Source organism: Falco biarmicus, chromosome 7 (assembly GCF_023638135.1).
Source record: "Falco biarmicus isolate bFalBia1 chromosome 7, bFalBia1.pri, whole genome shotgun sequence".
NCBI classification, from domain to species: Eukaryota; Metazoa; Chordata; class Aves; order Falconiformes; family Falconidae; genus Falco; species Falco biarmicus.
This window is the reverse complement of record NC_079294.1, coordinates 8,607,536-8,624,651: the sequence shown is the minus strand read 5'-3', so window position 1 is coordinate 8,624,651 and position 17,116 is coordinate 8,607,536. Positions and strand designations below refer to the sequence as shown.

General features: G+C 49.1%; 2 protein-coding genes across 3 annotated transcripts in view; one reads left to right on the top strand and one right to left on the bottom strand.

Annotated features, from left to right (window-relative positions):
• Positions 1–355: 355 nt before the first annotated feature.
• Positions 356–16,461, top strand: VASH1 (vasohibin 1). 2 transcript variants are annotated; one of them, XR_008823132.1, is made up of 8 exons: positions 356–926; positions 6,524–6,612; positions 7,709–7,765; positions 8,860–8,934; positions 9,965–10,346; positions 10,739–10,851; positions 11,438–11,639; positions 11,893–16,461. XR_008823132.1 is itself a non-coding variant. In XM_056347130.1 (7 exons), exons 1-7 carry the CDS (start codon positions 663–665, stop codon positions 11,508–11,510), a joined length of 1,053 nt encoding a protein of 350 aa, XP_056203105.1. In that variant the 5' UTR covers positions 356–662; the 3' UTR covers positions 11,511–16,461. The 2 variants fall into 2 exon arrangements, 1 of the variants encoding a protein (XP_056203105.1); XM_056347130.1 differs by having other exon boundaries at positions 11,438–16,461.
• Positions 1,086–17,116, bottom strand: part of ANGEL1 (angel homolog 1) — a 31,577-nt gene continuing 15,546 nt past the window's right edge. The window contains exon 11 of the mRNA XM_056347121.1: positions 1,086–1,709. Within this exon, the coding sequence (XP_056203096.1) occupies positions 1,699–1,709 (11 nt within the window). The 3' untranslated portion in view covers positions 1,086–1,698. The remainder of the gene's footprint in view (positions 1,710–17,116) is intronic.

The following is a 17,116-nucleotide window of genomic DNA, read 5'->3' as shown; positions in this document are numbered from 1 at the left end:
AAGACCGCCACCTGCCCCTCGCGCCGACCGTTAAACGGCCGCTCCGTGGCCCCGCCCCCCGCCGCTCGCGCCCTCCCTCCCCGCCCGCCGCCCCTCCCCCCCTTATCGCCCGCCCGCAGCCGGCTCCCGGCCTTATCGCCCGCGGACAGCGCCTCTGCGTACGGCGGTGGGCGCCCGCCGCTGATCCGGGGCCTGCGGCACCCCGCACCGCCCGGCCCGGGGCGGAGCAGAGCGGAGCGGTGCCCGGCCCAGCCCCAGCCCGGCCCGGCCCGGCCCGGCGCCGCCCCGCGCGGGGCTTTGTTACCCCGCATGCAGCACCCGCCGGGGCGGCGGCTGTCCCCGCCCGGCCCCCCGCCCCGCGCAGCGCTCGGGAGGCGGCGCGGCAGGGGCGCCCCGGCCGCAGGCCCGCCCCGCGCGGTGCCCGCCGTCACTGCCGCGGGCGGTTGGGCCGCCGGCGCCTCCCCCGCCGCGGCGGCCTGATGCGGCGGCCGGCGCCGCCCCGCCCGGCGTTTTCTCCCCCTTTTCCCCGAAAACCCTCCGCCTCGACGCCGCCGGGGGCGAGGCGGGGGCGGTGACGCCCCGTGCCCGGCGCGCCGGCCATGCGGGACGCGGCCCCCGGCGGCCCGGCGGCGGGCGACGGGCGCTGAGCGCGGGCGGCGGCGATGCCGATGCCGGGGGGCGGCGGGGCCGCGGCCGCCGCCAGGCACCCCCCGGCCGGCGAGGCGGCGGCACCGCGGGACGAGGAGCAGCAGGAGGAAGAGGGCGAGGAGGATCTCCGCGACGGCGGCGTCCCCTTCTTCGTCAACCGCGGCGGGCTGCCGGTGGACGAGCCCACCTGGGAGCGGATGTGGCGGCATGTGGGCAGGATCCACCCCGAGGGGGACCGGGTGGCGCAGAGGATCCGGGGCGCCGCCGACCTGCCCAAGGTGAGACCCGCGGCCGGTGCGGAGCCGAGCCAGGTGCCGGCGGCAGCGCCCGGGCCGGGCCGTCCCCTACGGGGCGCACGGGGGGATGAGGGGACACGGCGACATCCGCTGGGATGCCCCCCCCCCCTTGAAGGCCGGGCTCCCCGGCTCGGGAGTGATCCCTCGGGAAGGGTCCCCCGGGGGTGCTCTGCAGGAAGCAAAGCCACGCTCGGAGTGCGGGGGGCGGCTGCGGGGCGCTCCTGCCTGGGTGAAGAAGAGGGGTCTTCTTCCCAGGCCTTGCTGGAAAAGAGACTTCAGATGGCTGATGTGCAAGCCTCTGGGAGGGGGGTCAGATTGCCCCGAAGGGGAACACTGGATAAATGATGAAAAGACAAGGAGGGTTAAGTTCAGAGGAGTCTGAATGCTTGAGGCGGGAGGGTGAGTGAGGCAGGCAGAGGGGAATCTCTGAACCTGAAGAAATTGGGTTTGGGCACAGTGTCCCACACCGAGAAGCACTCCTGCACGGAGCGGTGTCTGTCGGAACAGAGACTCTTGATGCCAGAGTTTTAAGAGGAGTTGGTGAGCGCTTGCAGAGCTTGTTGCTGGTGTAGGAGCAGATGTTGTATTTCCAGGCATGTTCTTGCCCTCGCTACAGAAAACTCTACCCAAAGAGCAGCCAGAGGAACTGGCGATGGTTTCACTTAACCTTGTGCCATGCTGAAACATTTGCATGCGCGTTCTTGTGATTGTTGCTATCGGTGTTGCACCTCAACCGCAGAAAAATCTCCCCCTTTCATTGGCATCCTGTGAACAAAAGACACTGCAAACATTTGGTGTGTCACCCAGCTGGTGGGTGTTGGGAGTATTCCCATCACACTAACAGCGGAAATTCAAATCCAAAGAGATAAAGTTTTTTTTAGCAAGGACTTACCTCCTTGGGAAGGTAAATTTAGGTATGCAAGAACACACTATTACATAGAGCCCAGCCTATCCATACTGCTTTCCACGAGGAACTCTAGAGAAGCATGTGATGTAACCTCCTTTGTGCTGTGAAGTTATAGGCATCTGTGGCAGCAACCAGAACAAATCTTGAATCCTGACTACAGCCCCCATTCTAACCCCACTAGACTTTTCCTTCCTTCTCAGATTTCTTCCCTCAGACTCCATCCTGAGCTTGGGTGCAGGCTGGAAGTATTTCAGATCAGTCAGAACACCCACTACTTACTGACCAAAAGGGCCGATTTGGCTGGGAGAGCTGAGGGAAATGGAAGAAGGAAGTTCACAAACGAGTCCAGCGCATGAGCAGAGGGCAATGCAGTGTTCAGTCTCTGGCTTTGGTCTTAATGGGAAGTACTTCCACTGTTCTCACTTGATAGTCTTGGTGTCAAAGGCGTACAGTTAGGGGATGCAAGTGGTATGAGCTCTTGCAAAAACAGGTGAAATTGGGCTATCCATTTTTTTTTTTGGCATCTGCTAGCACCCCTGGGAACCAGGCCTATAAACTCTACTCTGTTCTGCAATCTGAGATCCCATTCCCAAGCTCACCAGGCATACAGCTGAGAGGATGCTGGGATCCAGGAAGTAGCAAGAATGGATGGGCTCTGTTTTCCTAGCTCCTTTTGCCCTCTAGGGATGTGTTTTATCTTTGAGGGCTGCTTGTATCCCCACCTGTCTCTGTGCCATCAAGTTTCTTTGAGTGGCTGATGCAACAGATGAGGATTAGGGCAAATGAGTGTACTCTGCAGGGCTAGCTCCTTTGAAAAGCCAAGTACTTTCCATGTGCTGGAGGGCGAATAAGCCTTTTTAGGTGTTGGGAATTGGACAGTGGTTTGCCTGCTCTGAAATTGTTGGCTTTGAATTGTAGCCAGCATTGGGTGTCCATAAAATAGAGTTGTCAATAAAATAAACTTAATACTGTAAAATGATGACTGCAGGAGGCTGTGATCAGGCTTTATATGTCCACAGGTCAGCTGCAGGGGCTGTGTCTTTCACTGGGGCGTGAGAGCTCAGAGATCTCTGCTGGCCTCCATTTCCTTCAGGGAGATTTGGAGTGAGTGGGTATCGAGTGAGCCATGCCACACTGGCAGGACTGAAGTTTATCGGCCATGCATGCTGGGCTTGAGAGCGCCAGCCTCCTGCAGGTCATTTCCTTTGTAGCGACAGGGTGGAGTACTGCTTTGCTTGGAGCTGCTGGGACCATTAAATGGGCACACGCTAGAAATACAAAGCGATGCATGCTTGCCTCATTAAGAAATGATGGCTTTCAGATGCGGTGGTTATGAGGGCAAAGACGGGAAGAGTTGCATCTAATGGGTTCACAGAGAGAGAGGGGAAAAAATCCAGTTTCTTCAGTTAGGCTAACAGCTGGGATTGATACTGCTCCCAAGTCGCTTGCAAAATTATTAGGGAGGCACTTGGATATGTATAAGCACTGTAAAAGAAACTGTTGCTGAACTAGGCTGGCCAAAAAAGCACCTCTGTGGTATGGCTGAGAGTGGAGCTTTGTCCCTGCCTCACTGCCATCTGCCTTGTCTCATGTGCGGCGTGGCCCTCCCAGTACACAAAAATCTGTTGTTGTTGGGATCTCCCTTCTAAAAGCAGAGTCCTAGTCCCATGCCAGCCTGCTGGGGTGCATGGATCTAGGAGTGGGGTGATGCCACCCCTCCACACAAGTGATGAAGGACCAAGGATGTGTTCAGTCAGTCTGCTAAGCCTGGCAGAGATACATACTCTGGGAAATCTGGGCTCTCTTCCTAGCTCTCTCTCCAGCTTTCAGAATAACTAAAAGGAAAGCCAAATAGATCTGATTTCCTGTCTTTTCTTTTATAAATAAATTCTTCTGTGCTTTCTGGAGGACTGTGAAGACTGCCTGATATTTATAACCCTTCTGAGATGTGCAGTGGATGATGCTGGGCCAGAACAAAGCATTAGGATGTCCCATCCTGTCAGTGTGGGATTGAGGGATGGAGACCTTATTCCTCTCCTCCTGCTTCTGCTGCCCCATTAAAATGCTACAGACCTGAAGCAAAAGAAACTGCAGGCCAGTCTGGGCTGCAGGCCCAGATCTGAGAGAGAAAGAGCGAGCATGCTGTACTTTCATCAGTTTAATTACTTGAGGTGCAGGAGGCTTTTCTGCATTAACTAGTCCCCTGCTGAACTGGTTGCCATTACGCTGCCTGTTGCACAGTCCTTTGAGGAAAAGGGATCTGGGGGTCTGTACTAGTAAAGGGAAGAGTAACTACCCAGAATCATTAGTCTGTGCTGTCAACATGCACTTAACGTGTCTGTCTCCACTCAAAAAGCATGAAAGTCTCCATGCTGAAGAAATGAAACTAAGTTAAATAGTCAGCCTGTCCTGGTTGGTACCTCTTTCATTGTTTCTGCCTGGAAATGATTTCCTGTGAGTCAGTGTGTCAGCTCACAGCATCCAAACTGACTCAGCTCGTGTAGTTCCAGAGGTGGCTCCATCCCTGTGCTGCTCTCTGGAGCCTTCCCTGCTCCTGCTGTGGCTGAACAAACCCAGTTTCACATCTGCTCCTGCTGTTCCTGTGCTGTCTCCTGCAAGTGAGCCGGCTGGTGCCTCTGCTTGCTCCACACAGGGTACTGAAATGAGGCACTGGCTCCAAAAGATGCTAGAAAAATGGGTACGAGTGTCCAAATGATGCTACTTAAGTTTAAAAAAAAAAAAAAAAAAAAAAGATCAAAACATGGGAGAGAAAATAGATAAGAGACTGGGTTTGGCTCAGTGTTTACTTGCTGATGGTGTTTGGAGCTAGACTGAAAAACAGTTACAGATTAGTTTCCAGAGGCAGCAACCGCCCATCTCTTAACCTTAAGCAGTCTCTGCCCCTCTGCCGTGCAGGCATAAGCAAAGTGCGGCCATGTGGCAAACCAGGACAGGGAACTGGTCTGACTGAAAACTACCCATGCTTGCTGGCTTGGCTTTCAGCTGGTTTAGGTGCCTGGCCCAGCTCACCAGTTGCTTATGCCAGCCCAGGGCAGCAGCTGGAGGTATGGAAATGAGCGGCCGCAGAAATACACAAGGAGGGTGAGGAGTGGCTAAGCAGCACTGCTGGCTACAAAACTATGGCCTGCAGAGGCAGTTGTGCACAGCAGAGGGGAAGGCCCAAGGGAAGATCTAGTTCTGACTCACTCTTTCTTAGCTGGGGATAGCCCAGCTCTGGGGCAAGTCTGAGGAGGAACTGAAATGCTAAAAACCTAAGTGCTGTGAAAAGCTGCAGCCTGGTATCAGAGGGCTGTCTGCAAGGCACGAGCTATCGTTCAGAGGGAAAATGCTGGGCTGTTTCTCCAAGCCTGTCAGTCACACCAAACTTGTGTCTTCTCCATTTTATTTGTCCTGTGGACACATTTTCTCAGCTGTTAACAAGGCTGCAGTTATCCCCTGTGGGGCAAATGGTGAGGAAAATCTGACCAGACTCAGGCATCAGAATGGGACAGCAGTCCAAGTGGTGAACTTTCAGAAATCATTCTCTGACCACGTAATTCAAAACAACAGACACTTCAGGGCAGAAGTCGTGATGCTGTCAAGCCTGTGTCCTAGTCAGTGCCAACTCACCTGAGATGCCAGGAGGCACTGAAGGACCTTTATACCCTTGCTTACAGGACCGTTCCATGCTCTGGTTGCTTTGGGGAAACTCGTTTTCCATTTTTGCCTCTCTCTCCTTCTCTAGGAGAGTGTGGCTACCAGGGTTGAGGGAGGTGATCCTGCCCCTCTGCTCTGCCCTGGGGAGGTGCATCTGGAGTGCTGTGTCCAGTGCTGGGCTCCCCAGTTCGAGAGACACAGGGAACTGCTGGGAGGGGGTCCAGTGGAGGGCTACAAAGATGATGAGGGGACTGAAATAGCTCCCTTTTGAGGAAAGACTGAGAGAGCTGGGTCTGTTTACCCTGGAGAAGATGACCGAGAGGGGATCTTATCAATGAATACAAGTATCTTTAAGGGTGAGCGCCAAGAGGATGGGGCCAGGCTCTTTTCAGCAGTGCCCAGCGACAAGGGGCAACGGGCACAAAGTGCAGCACAGGAGGTTCCGTCTGAATATAGGGAAAAACTTCTTTGCTTTTGAGGGTGACAGGGCACTGGGACAGGCTGCCCGGAGAGCTTGTGGAGTCTCCTTCTCTGGAAACACTCAAAACCCACCCAGCCTGCCTGGACATGATGCTGTGCAACCTACTCTAGGTGAACCTGCTTTACCAGGGGGTTGGACTAGATGATCTCCAGAGGTCCCTTCCAACCCTGACCATTCTGTGATTCTTCCAGTTTGCATATTCAAATGAGTCCAACCAAGCTCCTTCAGGTGATAGCCTTCTTGTCTAGCATCTTGCCTTGTCAGTTAATTTTATCTAATTGTTCCAATGTAATGTTGCCTAAATGCAGGAGCCTTTCTCACAGTTTCTCTTGCAGCTCTGTGGTGGTGCTTCATACTGAATTCCTTCCCAGTTATCAGTGTGGGAGCAGAGGAATGTTCCTGGTGTAGTCACTTCAGACAGCAAAAAGGGGCTGGTTTCAGAGAAACACACTCCCTGTAGCTATGTGCCACTGAGTTCAGCAAGAAGTTGGAGAGGTTTGGAAGCAATGATGTATGTTCTGCTCCCCATTTCAGATTGCCATACCAAGTGTGCCTGCGTTCCAGCCGTCCACCCCCATCCCTGAGCGCCTGGAAGCTGTACAGCGCTACATCAGGGAGCTTCAGTATCCTTTACTGTTACCTTAGTCACTGGTGTGGTAACCCAGAAAGAGGGAGTGAGGGGACTTTCTTTCCCTGCAAACAGAAAAGCTCGGTCATAGCTGGAGAGGAACTGAAATTTGCTCCCTGGAAACAGGAAGCTGGACTTGGGATGATGGTTTGTTTTCTTGCTCCGTTTCTTTTCTTTTCTGCCCAAGTTACCTTCTGATCCTGTTCACTCCGTGTAACAAATAGGCATGTTGTCAAGGGCCTTTCCCCACTACCCACCCTTCTAGGTCAGTGGCTTTACAGTGCCATTTCGTTAAAAACACGCGTATCTGAGACCCTGACAGCCAGGCCTCAGATGGACTACAAACTGTGTCACCTCACTGTTGAGGCACAGGTGAGCTATGGTTTTGAGAAAACTGCCTCTCAGGTCATCCCATTCGAATACTCTTCTCTGTAGCTGTCTGAAGGACGGTCAGCTGCCCTGCTTTTGAACATCTGTAGTATCCTGGCCCTTTACATGCAGAGCTGTCCCTGTGACTCTGTCCTGGGAATGAGATCTCTCCATCCCTGTTGTGCTGGACAGCAGGTATGTGCCATGCAAGCACAGTCTAATCTCACTGGTGAGATATACAGCCAGCTCTGGCTTCAGCCTTAAAACAAGGTAAGGAAGCAGACCTTTTGGCATCTCTCACCATTCAAGGTGCTCTAGACTGGGTCCCAGTCAGTCTTAGAATAAGATACCGTGAACATTTCAATGCTCCGTGCATTCTGTAGAGACAGGAGCAGGCAGAGATCTAGCAAACTTTGTTCTGCCCTTGTAACTGCAAAGCTGAGCACAGCATGTACTGTCAGCACGGACCTTTGGGAAATCGAGTGGAAACCTGTGTGTGGGGAAGAGAAAGAGAAGAATTGACAGGAAGGAAATACAGTGGAAGTAAAAAGTAACTATAAATGGGAGAAATGCAGGAGGGAGGTGGGGACTTTCTTGCATTGCTGTTATATTTGTGGGATCATGACTTTGCTGTAAGAATAAGTAACATGAAAGTTCTTCAGACAGGTTTATCTTCATACTCTGCTTTCCAAGCTGTCCAGCCCTTAACTTCTTGCCTCCAGGTACAATCACACTGGGACACAATTCTTTGAGATTAAGAAGAGCAGACCTCTGACTGGGTAAGTGCTGGCAGCCCCTACTGCATTTAATCTTTGCTTTAAGATGTTGGGGCCTTGCTTATACTCACTGCTTTTTCTTCCATCCCCTGACCAAGGTCTAGGTGGCACCTGGGGCTTTCAGTAACTGCAGCTCCGTCCTACTTTAGGTGACTTCATATTGTCTGTTGCCTGGGGCATGGCTGGGCAGAGCTGCGTCTGGCCTTTCTCAAGGACAAAAGCAGGTTTTGTTGTCGTGAATTGGTAAATCCAGTAAAATAATGTAAATGCTTTTCAAAGATGTGCAGATTCTGCCTGCTTCTAATTGGAATGTAACTGTATGAACTTCTGATGGATTCTGAAATCAGGTCCTGCCCTGAACAAGCTTCATAAAAGCCAGGTATCTTTACAGGTCTAACTTCATAGCTCCTGTGAGTGCCTTTGCAGAATCTAGGCTCACTAAGCTTTTGGTGCCTCGTACTTTGAAGGACAAGGGGGATTCTCCTGACTGCAAATTTTGGGAGGCGCTGTGCCCCGTAAGTTCCTGGCAACAAGCACCTGATGTTCATTGCCTCTCTTGGCCAGCATACTGGGAGTCTTCCAAGACTGGCTTCTTACTATTGATCTAGTCCATAGACTTATGTGACCCCAAATGTCTTGTGCTGTAATCAGTGCAATGTCTCCTCCACAGTATTTGTTGAATAGAGAGTAGGATTGATGCCAGAGAAGAGGGCTTCACTGTCCTTGAACCTTATGAGGCAAACATTGCTGGCTTTTGGTCCTTTGAAGCTTCTGCTTGTGGTCACATTGGTGTCCATCCAGAACTCAATGAGCCAAGTGCTGTGGTCTCCCCGAGAACAGAGGTTGCCCTAGTAGGCAGCTTTGCTGTAACTCACTGAAGGGAGTTCCTTGTAAGCAGCGACAGCATGTGGTAAAGACCTGGTTTGGATTTAATATCTTCGTAAAGAAGATATTTTCTTCTGTTCCCTGTCCTCAGTGGGCCACCTTCTCTCCTGGAAACCTACTTACATACACAGTGCAAAAGGGCTGAACTGGCCATACTTGCATAGCATAAAGCCTCTTAAGTCTCATCGTCTTTCCCTTGTCCCACTCTGCAGGCTGATGGATCTGGCCAAAGAAATGACCAAAGAGGCCCTGCCAATTAAATGCCTGGAAGCTGTGATCCTGGGAATGTATCCTTTCCTCTTGGAATTGTGCATGTCTACCCATCCTTGTGTTTTCTCCTTTGCTCTCTTAGAATGCTTTTAGGCTGCTAATATTGTCACCAAGCCACACCCCTCTGGTTTCCCTCCCCAGATCTCCCAAAAAATCCCACGAATAAAATCCAAATCCAAGCAATTCTCTGAAATGTCAGAACTTGTTCTTCAGAGTTGCTCCTCCTTCCCCAAGGAGGGTGGTGCTGCTCTGGACAGCTCCACATATGAGTAAAAGATAAAGGATCGATCTAAGGAACATCTAAAGAAGGGCAAAAACATTATCTAGTTAGTCCAGGAAGACCTTTGTGGACACTTACTTTGTTCCCTTACTGCAATGTTGCCTGTATGTGTTCTACATTAAAATAAGTTAGGGATCCTCCCTGACTTCTAATTATGGTGTATGTCACTTTACTATTATGTCTAACACTGCCTGCCAGCTTAGGCAATACCTTTATTGTGTGTGATCTTTTAAGTACACATCTTTCCTAGCTATCTTCCAGGTTTAGTCTATGTCGCTCAGGCTCTAGGTTCTTGATGCATACTGGCAAAGCTACCTGGAGGAGCAGAGATGGCAAGTGAATGGTTCGAAAGGGTAGTCTGAGGAGTATTTTGTCCTGAAGGTTCCTCAGTTTGTGTGTGGAACAGTAGCTAGTAAAAGAGATTAAAACAAACTGAGGAATAATGCTGCAGCGTTAGCAGTTTGGGGACTGTGGAATGCAGCATGTTTCAGGTATTAGCATTGCAACGTCTGCATCACAAAACTGCCTTGAAATTAACTTCCCTTTGAGTGACTTGATGAAGAGGCCAAGTCTGGTTTCCCCATGACCCAGCTGAAAGTAGGGCAGCTTGCAATTAGCTGGACTCTTGATCTGGAGAACAAATTCTGCCGATGTGATGCCTGAATCGGTGGCGAGTCTGCTGAGCAGGCTAGGAGGGTTTGGAGCAGGAAGGATCTTGTCAAGAAAGTGGTATCACTGGTTGTTTCCTGAACAGTGGCTGCTGTCAGTTACCTCACCAACAACATGACCACGCTGGACCGTTTCCCCATCAGCTTCAAAACCCACTTCTCAGGGAACTACTTCCGACACATTGTGCTGGGGGTGAACTTTGGAGGCCGCTATGGGGCACTGGGCATCAGCCGACGTGAGGAGCTCATGTACAAAGCACCCGTCTTCCGCACACTGAGTGAACTCATCTTTGACTTTGAGGAGGCATATCGCCGCTGCTGGCACACTCTCAAAAAGGTGAAGCTGGGCCACTGTGTGTCCCATGACCCACACAGTGTGGAGCAGATCGAGTGGAAGCACTCCATCCTGGATCTAGACAAGCTAACCCGGGAGGACTTCCGCAAAGAGCTTGAGAGACATGCCCGTGATATGCGGCTGAAGGTAAGCAGCAGGGATGGAGAAGTAGTTCACTGCTGCACCCAGTCTTGCCTGGCTGATGGTATGCTGGGGTAATGAAGTGGCAGGAGGCTCTCCTAGATGGTGGTAGAGTAGAAGGTGAATTGGAGGCTGGGGGCTCTTTTCCTTTGTGTACAGGCCGGTCCCCTAATGGATGCTTGTGCAGTACTGCAGTTGCGATTAGCTTGGACTGTATACAGTCCTTGGAGCCATTGTGGCTGTCTCTGTAGCTTGCTTTTTCTGGCTTTTGCGTTTTTGATGCACTTGCCTTACCTTTTTGTCTTGTATTCCCATATAATTAATTGTTGTTAGGCTTTCTGTTTTCAGGTTACTACTCGTATTGGTTTTCTGCTCATTGCTCTTAATTTTTCTGGCAGATTGGCAAAGGAACTGGGCCACCATCTCCCACCAAGGACAGAAAGAAAGATGTCTCCTCCCCACAGAGAGGTCAGGCCAGCCCCCATCGGCGCAACAGCCGCGGAGACCGACGGTGAGTGGGGCTGAGGGCAGGAGACCTATCTAAAGCATCTCTGTTTTACTCACAGACTCCACCCTGTTGTCTGGTTTCAGCTCCTTCTGATGTCTTTACTGGGGTTCTTTATAACAGGGGATACTTTTCTGACATGCAGTAGCACTCTTCCCTAGTCTGTGCCTTTATGAATTTATCATTGCTTGGGGAGTGGGGGGCGGCTGTTTGGTTTTTTTGTTTTGGCAGGGAGGAGGAAGGCAGCTCAAATAGACAGTGCCCTTGCTAGGTGATATTTAACCTTATGCAGGGGTTTGAGCTCTGATGTCTCACAGACATTGTGTCCCAAAGAGATTCCAATAATTACACTGCTGTCAGTGAGATTGTTTTCCTGAAACTGATCTGGGGCACCAGAGTGGACTTTCTACTCTTCCTAACCTGCATTCTCTTCTGTGGAGATTGTTAGGAGAGTCACTGGAGGTTGCAGAATAATCCTGCTCTCAATAGCGTAGGATAAGTCTGAAGCTTTCCTGTACCTTTTCCTGTGCTGTCGGCACCTCCTGACTGAAATAACAGTTTTTATATAGTTCTTTACCATCTTTGCTCACAGGCCATCTGGTGAGAAGAAGCCTGCCGATTCCAAAGCCATGCCAGACCTCAATGGGTACCAGATCCGGGTGTGAAGAGAGCTGTGCCTTGGGTGCCTGGCTCCGCAGACTTCTTGCTGGCCACAACTGGGACCTGGATCCACCTGCAGTGATTCTGACAAAGGGGACAGGGGAGCTGGAATGGAACAGTGCTGATCTTCCCAGGTACTTCCTAGTGGGCCAGTCCCAGAGCTGGATCCCATGGGTCCCAGAGGATTCACCTGCCTGTTTCTGGGAGAGGTGTCTATCTTAATTCACTGAAACAAGTATTTAAAAAAAAAATATCTGTATATTAGTGGGAGTTTGCTGCAGGAAGATATGAAGTGAGTGGGGTCAGCAGACTTGCTATTGATTTTTTTGTGTTGACAGCAAGTAGGTGAAGCATCTTGTCAACAGTATTTCTTCCCTGTCTGCACAGAAGTCTTCAATCCATGCAAGGCCTGCAGGGCTGAGGAAGAAGTGATGCTGGAATGGGATGGCCCCTGCATCTTGTGCAAAAACTCCTGGGTCTGTCATTATGAACACTTTTCTTTATCACTGCTTTTATGAGAGACAGGGCTGAATTTGCTCAGCCTGATTTATTGATCGTACAAGGGCCTCTCATCTGGAGAAACCACATCTTCTGTGTTTAGTCCTGCCTATTTCAAAGCATTTCATTGTCTCTGAGGAGGTAAACAGTGGGATGATGATTCTCTTTACCCACTGTGATGCTGGTGAACTGCTGTAAGTCCTTTTGTGGCTGAGTGGGCCAGGATATGCCTATGCCATTGCCATATGAAAACATGCACAGAGACCTCAATTGTCCCAGCAGTGGAGGCAGGGGCAGGCAGGGGCTAGTGGGAAGCCTGAACTCTGTGTAATCTCTTCATCAGCCTTCTCTCTATTAACTTCTAGTGACTGCTACTGTGAAAGCTTGTGGAGGGCACTTCAGTCACTGAGGTATGAGTTTTAAGAGTGAACAGTTAAAGAAGGATTTAACGATGTGAATGGGTTTTACAAGCATTTTTCTTTTCCTTTGTCCCTTCCTCACTGTAGCGTTAGTGCTAGAGTTACAGACACCTGCTGGTGGGAAGTCCTGCTCGAGGAGGTTGCAGCTGCTTTCCTGACAGCTCAGCCTGGAGCCTCCTGAAAGTAGTTCCTCACCCCAGTCCCACAGCTGTGCTTGTCTTCTAGCTCTTTGGATAGCTACAGGATTTAACAGCACCACTGAGGCTAGCCATCGCCACAGGGCTGGGCCGAGCCTTTTTGCCCGCTTACAGCCTTTACTCTTCCTACGCTTCTTTTCAGGGGAGTGTTGTACTACTGATTAAACAGCGTAATGCTTGTCAGAAATCTGGAGTATTGTCAGACATCTCTTTGAGGCCTAGGGCCTAGAAACAGTGGGGTTGCCAGAAGTCAGAACAGCATGGCCTTGAGGTGATCACCGGGATGCAAACACTGAGCTTAGGAGTGGCAGTATCTTGAGAGAAACTGAGTCTTGTTTTATCACGGCACTGACAAGCAGCTAGACTTTAATTTTGTTAGAACTGGGCTTATTCTTTCCTGCCAACCTTTTAGAAACATGATGGAGCTTAGCTCTAGCAGGTGTTTTGTTGCAGTATTGCTGTGCCACACCCTCGTATAAGCAGCGCTATTCTGGTGGCAGAGAATGGGTTCTTATCCCCAAACAAATCAGCTCTTCTGTAGGGTTAAAGCAGCGTTAATCCTAGAAGCACCACCCACAAGCGATTTAACTGAGGCCTTACAGGTTCCTAATTGTACATCCTTAACTGTGATGTAACTTGCAAGGCACTATATCCACACCACTGCAGCCTGTCTTTCCAAGCTCTCTGTAGTCTGTATTTTTCTGCTGTGCTGTACAACCAGGAGGACTCCAGCTATATGCAACAATTTGAAATTAGACACAGTAGCAAGCCAAGCACCCCTTTCAATGTGTTTTCTGGTCAATTTTGTGTGACTGTAAATTAACGTATTTAGTGTCTAAATATGTTAAATAGGCTAACAATGATGTTAGCTGTAAAGGTACCACAGTTACCTGTAAATAATATGGGTCACTTGGAAGCCACGAACTGCCTTTGTATAACGTTTGCTATGCAGCGGGCTGAACGTTCAGGTGCCACTGTGAATCATATGATAAACACAAGCAGCAGTCAGCAAGGGAAACTGAGTGCCAGGTTTTATCGAAGTGGATGAAATCTGGGGGGAAAAAAATTATAAAAGCTACTTAGATAAAACTAGGATGCATCTGCACTGTGACTTTGGGTGGTTAATTAGTTAATTCAGAGTAACTGGAAAGCTCTTGAGTATAATTAGTGGCTTCATACAGAGCACATTCAATAGCTGGACAGACTTGAGCCTTTTTAGATGGAAAGGAGGGGAAGTGTGTTGGGGGGAGGAAGACTTCAAAACAGATGGGACAAGTGAGGGGTCACCTGCAAACTAATGATGCTTTCTTGAGAGCAGGGCAAAAAGGATGCTCAGCAGTGTTAGATCACCAGGGCAGAATGGCTTAAAACAAAATGCTTTGTTTGACCTGGTAATTAAGCGTTTTCCTGCAGGATGTAACCGAGGCCAATAGCTCAGAAAACCAAAGGAAGCGGATGTTTTGGGAATGAATGACAGGTAGAGTTCGAGGTCTCTTAATTCTCAGCTGTAGCCAGACAAGAATATCCTCTTTCAAGATTTAGTTGCACAATTATGTACATTAGGAGGCATTTAATTCTTCTTATGTATCTAATGTTAGTCACTCCTCAAGATGGACACAGGAGCAGACATGAGCCTTCTACTAAGGTTACTATTTCAAGCTGCCTACTATGTTTCTCCATGTGGTAGAATTCCCACCCTTTATGCTGTTTCTGCATCTCCATGGTGCAGGTGGTGCAACAAACTGGAAAATAACCAAACATTCTCCCCTTCTTGCTTTTGCTCCCCCCATCTTTGTAACAAGATGAATCACTTCAATACAAAGCTTAGCTTCCTTGCTAACAAGACCACATCCCCCTGTGACAGAGGATTCCCGCAATCCAGTTTTATGCCATAGGAAACCTGAAGGTACAATGAAAGATGAACTTTTGCACTTCTGCTTCTTTCCTCCCTCATCCACCTGTTCTGGCTTCTGGTCTGTCTGCCTTTAACCATAAGGAAAAAGTTTGGAGGTGAGTCTTTTTTTACTTGTGCAGTCATTAAAGCTAAAGAGAAGGAATTAAAAGAAGGAACTAGACTGTAACTCATACTTCTTAGTGCCTGCAGAACAAAAAAGATCTTAAGGAGTCCTATTAATCGCTTAATGTTAAATATTAATATGATTGCTCATGTAGCTCTGGAGTGTAAATTCCACTGTTCAGTAGGTCTCATCTGATGTCTGTTCTGCAGTACAAGTCCTTCTGAACTCAGTGAAAGTGAACTGTGTCCACACACAGTGCATATCGAATATCCAGTGGAATGGATAGACACTGCCTATGTTGTATGTCAATTCTAGGTGAGCTTTGAAAGACTTGAACAAACGTTGGCCTACTACTAGCAAAACTATTTTAAATGCAATGCAAACCGTGAAATAAGAGGTCTTCTTTATACTTTTGTGTAGCCAAGTCCCTTGATACCTGGCCAACTGCAATTTTTTTAATGGATGAATGGATTAGTAAGCAAAACTTTCTGCTAGTGTCACTCTTGATATAAACTTCATATACTAAAGAGCGGGGCTGGGTGTCCATCAGTCTGTGACACACTAGCCTTTTTTTAACTCTGATGTGATAAGCAAAATGAGTCTCTAGGAACTTAAGGTATGTTTAAGCAAGTGTTTTAGCTGGGAGTGGAGTGCTTTTTTTCAGTTGACTATTTTACCTGTGTGCCACTGTATGGGTCAGTAGTATGCTTAGATCTACCCAAACAAATTACTCCAGAACTGTGGTTGAAACTTAGTTTCTGTTCACGCAGTAGCTGTATTGCTGTTATCAGATCTGCTTAACATGAAGAATATTTTTTTTAAAAAAAACTATTTCAGGTGAAAGCCTTAATCAGGTGCCTGCCCCTTAAGGTAGGCTCACATGGTGGTGTATAGACTGAAACATGACTGTCCTTAAAACTGCAGAGTTTAAGAAACCATAATGAACAGAAAAATGCTCCTGTTGCCAAAGGGCAAGAGTCCGGATTAGATGGGTTTGATCTTGCTTCAGTGGCTCTGGCTGGTCACTTCAGGTGGTTGCTTTAGCCACTTGCTCCTGCTAAGTGAAGCATTTCAAGTGGTCCTGATGATCAGGCACTTCATCTAGGCAGGAGGTGCCCTGTGTCCCATGCGTACTGTGTGTGCAAGTCTGGCTGAAATAACCCCCCATATTCCAGTGGTCTTGCACTCTTGTCCTGTCAACATTAAGACCTGCATTATGGATTTATAACTTAATCTAAGAAAGCAAGTGCTATTCTGGCTTGGTGTTTGCTCTGCCAGAGCAAGGTGGAGATCATCCCTCTACAGCCAAGCTGAACTCCTTAGGGAATATTTTTGTTTGTTTCCTGAGCAGGTGTTTACTTGTATCACAACCACTTCAGTGGTGCCCTGGCCCCATCTGCTCAAAAGCAACTCAACTTAGACCCAGAAGGCTACTGAATCCCCCATAATCTCTGCAGAGCAGAGTTTCCCTCCAGGTCAGGGTTGAGATGGTGCTAGTGGGACCAGAGTGGTCCCCTTCCATGCACATCAGTATTCTACTCTAGCACTGATAGGGTGCTCCAAAGCCATTTACATCTTTATCACCCGTACAGCTCAGAACTAAGAAATGGAAGGTTTCTTTCTTTAAGAACAATATCATGTCTGTCTTTTTGTAATTAATCAGTGTGGTTCTGTGTTCTTATGTAGCCAACACAGAACTTGTATTTAGATTTAGTTCTTACTGCACTTCCCATAGCTTTCATTGTGATACTTCTTCCTGCTTCCTTTGACACTTAGACAATAAAATTCCCTCTGTACTGCTCTCAGCTTGTGCAGAGAAAACAAGGTGTCTGTACTGTCTTTCTTTCCAATTTAAACTTTCACGTTGTCAGTTAGCTGAGAAGTCAAAGGCACAGCCCTGAGTGATGGTATCAGACAGATTACGTACAGGTGCCCTGTACCTGCCACACTATGGACATGGAAGAACCCTCATTCTCTTTCAATCATCTGAACAGGTGAGTATGTCTGCACACACAGAGGCAGCTGCCAGAGAGTAAGAAGTATGTACACGGCTGTGTAGCAAAGGCTAAAACTCATACTTTCCTCTTGAACTGCCATCAGTCAGGCTGGATGGAAAAAAAAAAATCAGCAGATGCAGCAACAGAAATTTCAGTCTTAATACTGTAAGGGTTAACACAAGCCTCTGCTTGCACTGTTCTACTCTTCAACATTTAATCCAGTATCCCTTCCTGGCCTGAAAAGCAATTCTGCTTAAGGTCTGTAGTTCAGTGGCCTTCCAGACGAATGACCTCACCAGGACTTCTCAAGACAAAGGCTGGGTTAATAAAGGACAGTCAGCTGCAAGATTCAGTGCATTTCCCCAGCAAGGGGGATCCAACTTTATTCAGGCTATCATCTTTCAGGCATAACATACCCCTTCTCTCTAGGGAAATGAGTAATAGCTGGGACCAGGGCCAGGATCTAGGCAAGCGTACAGTGT

Coding starts and splice junctions, on each gene's coding strand:
- VASH1 (XM_056347130.1), top strand. CDS start 663: ATGCCGATGCCGGGGGGCGGCGGGGCCGCGGCCGCCGCCAGGCACCCC. Junction 927..6,523: donor GCGCCGCCGACCTGCCCAAG/GTGAGACCCGCG, acceptor TCCCCATTTCAG/ATTGCCATACCAAGTGTGCC. Junction 7,766..8,859: donor AAGAGCAGACCTCTGACTGG/GTAAGTGCTGGC, acceptor CCCACTCTGCAG/GCTGATGGATCTGGCCAAAG.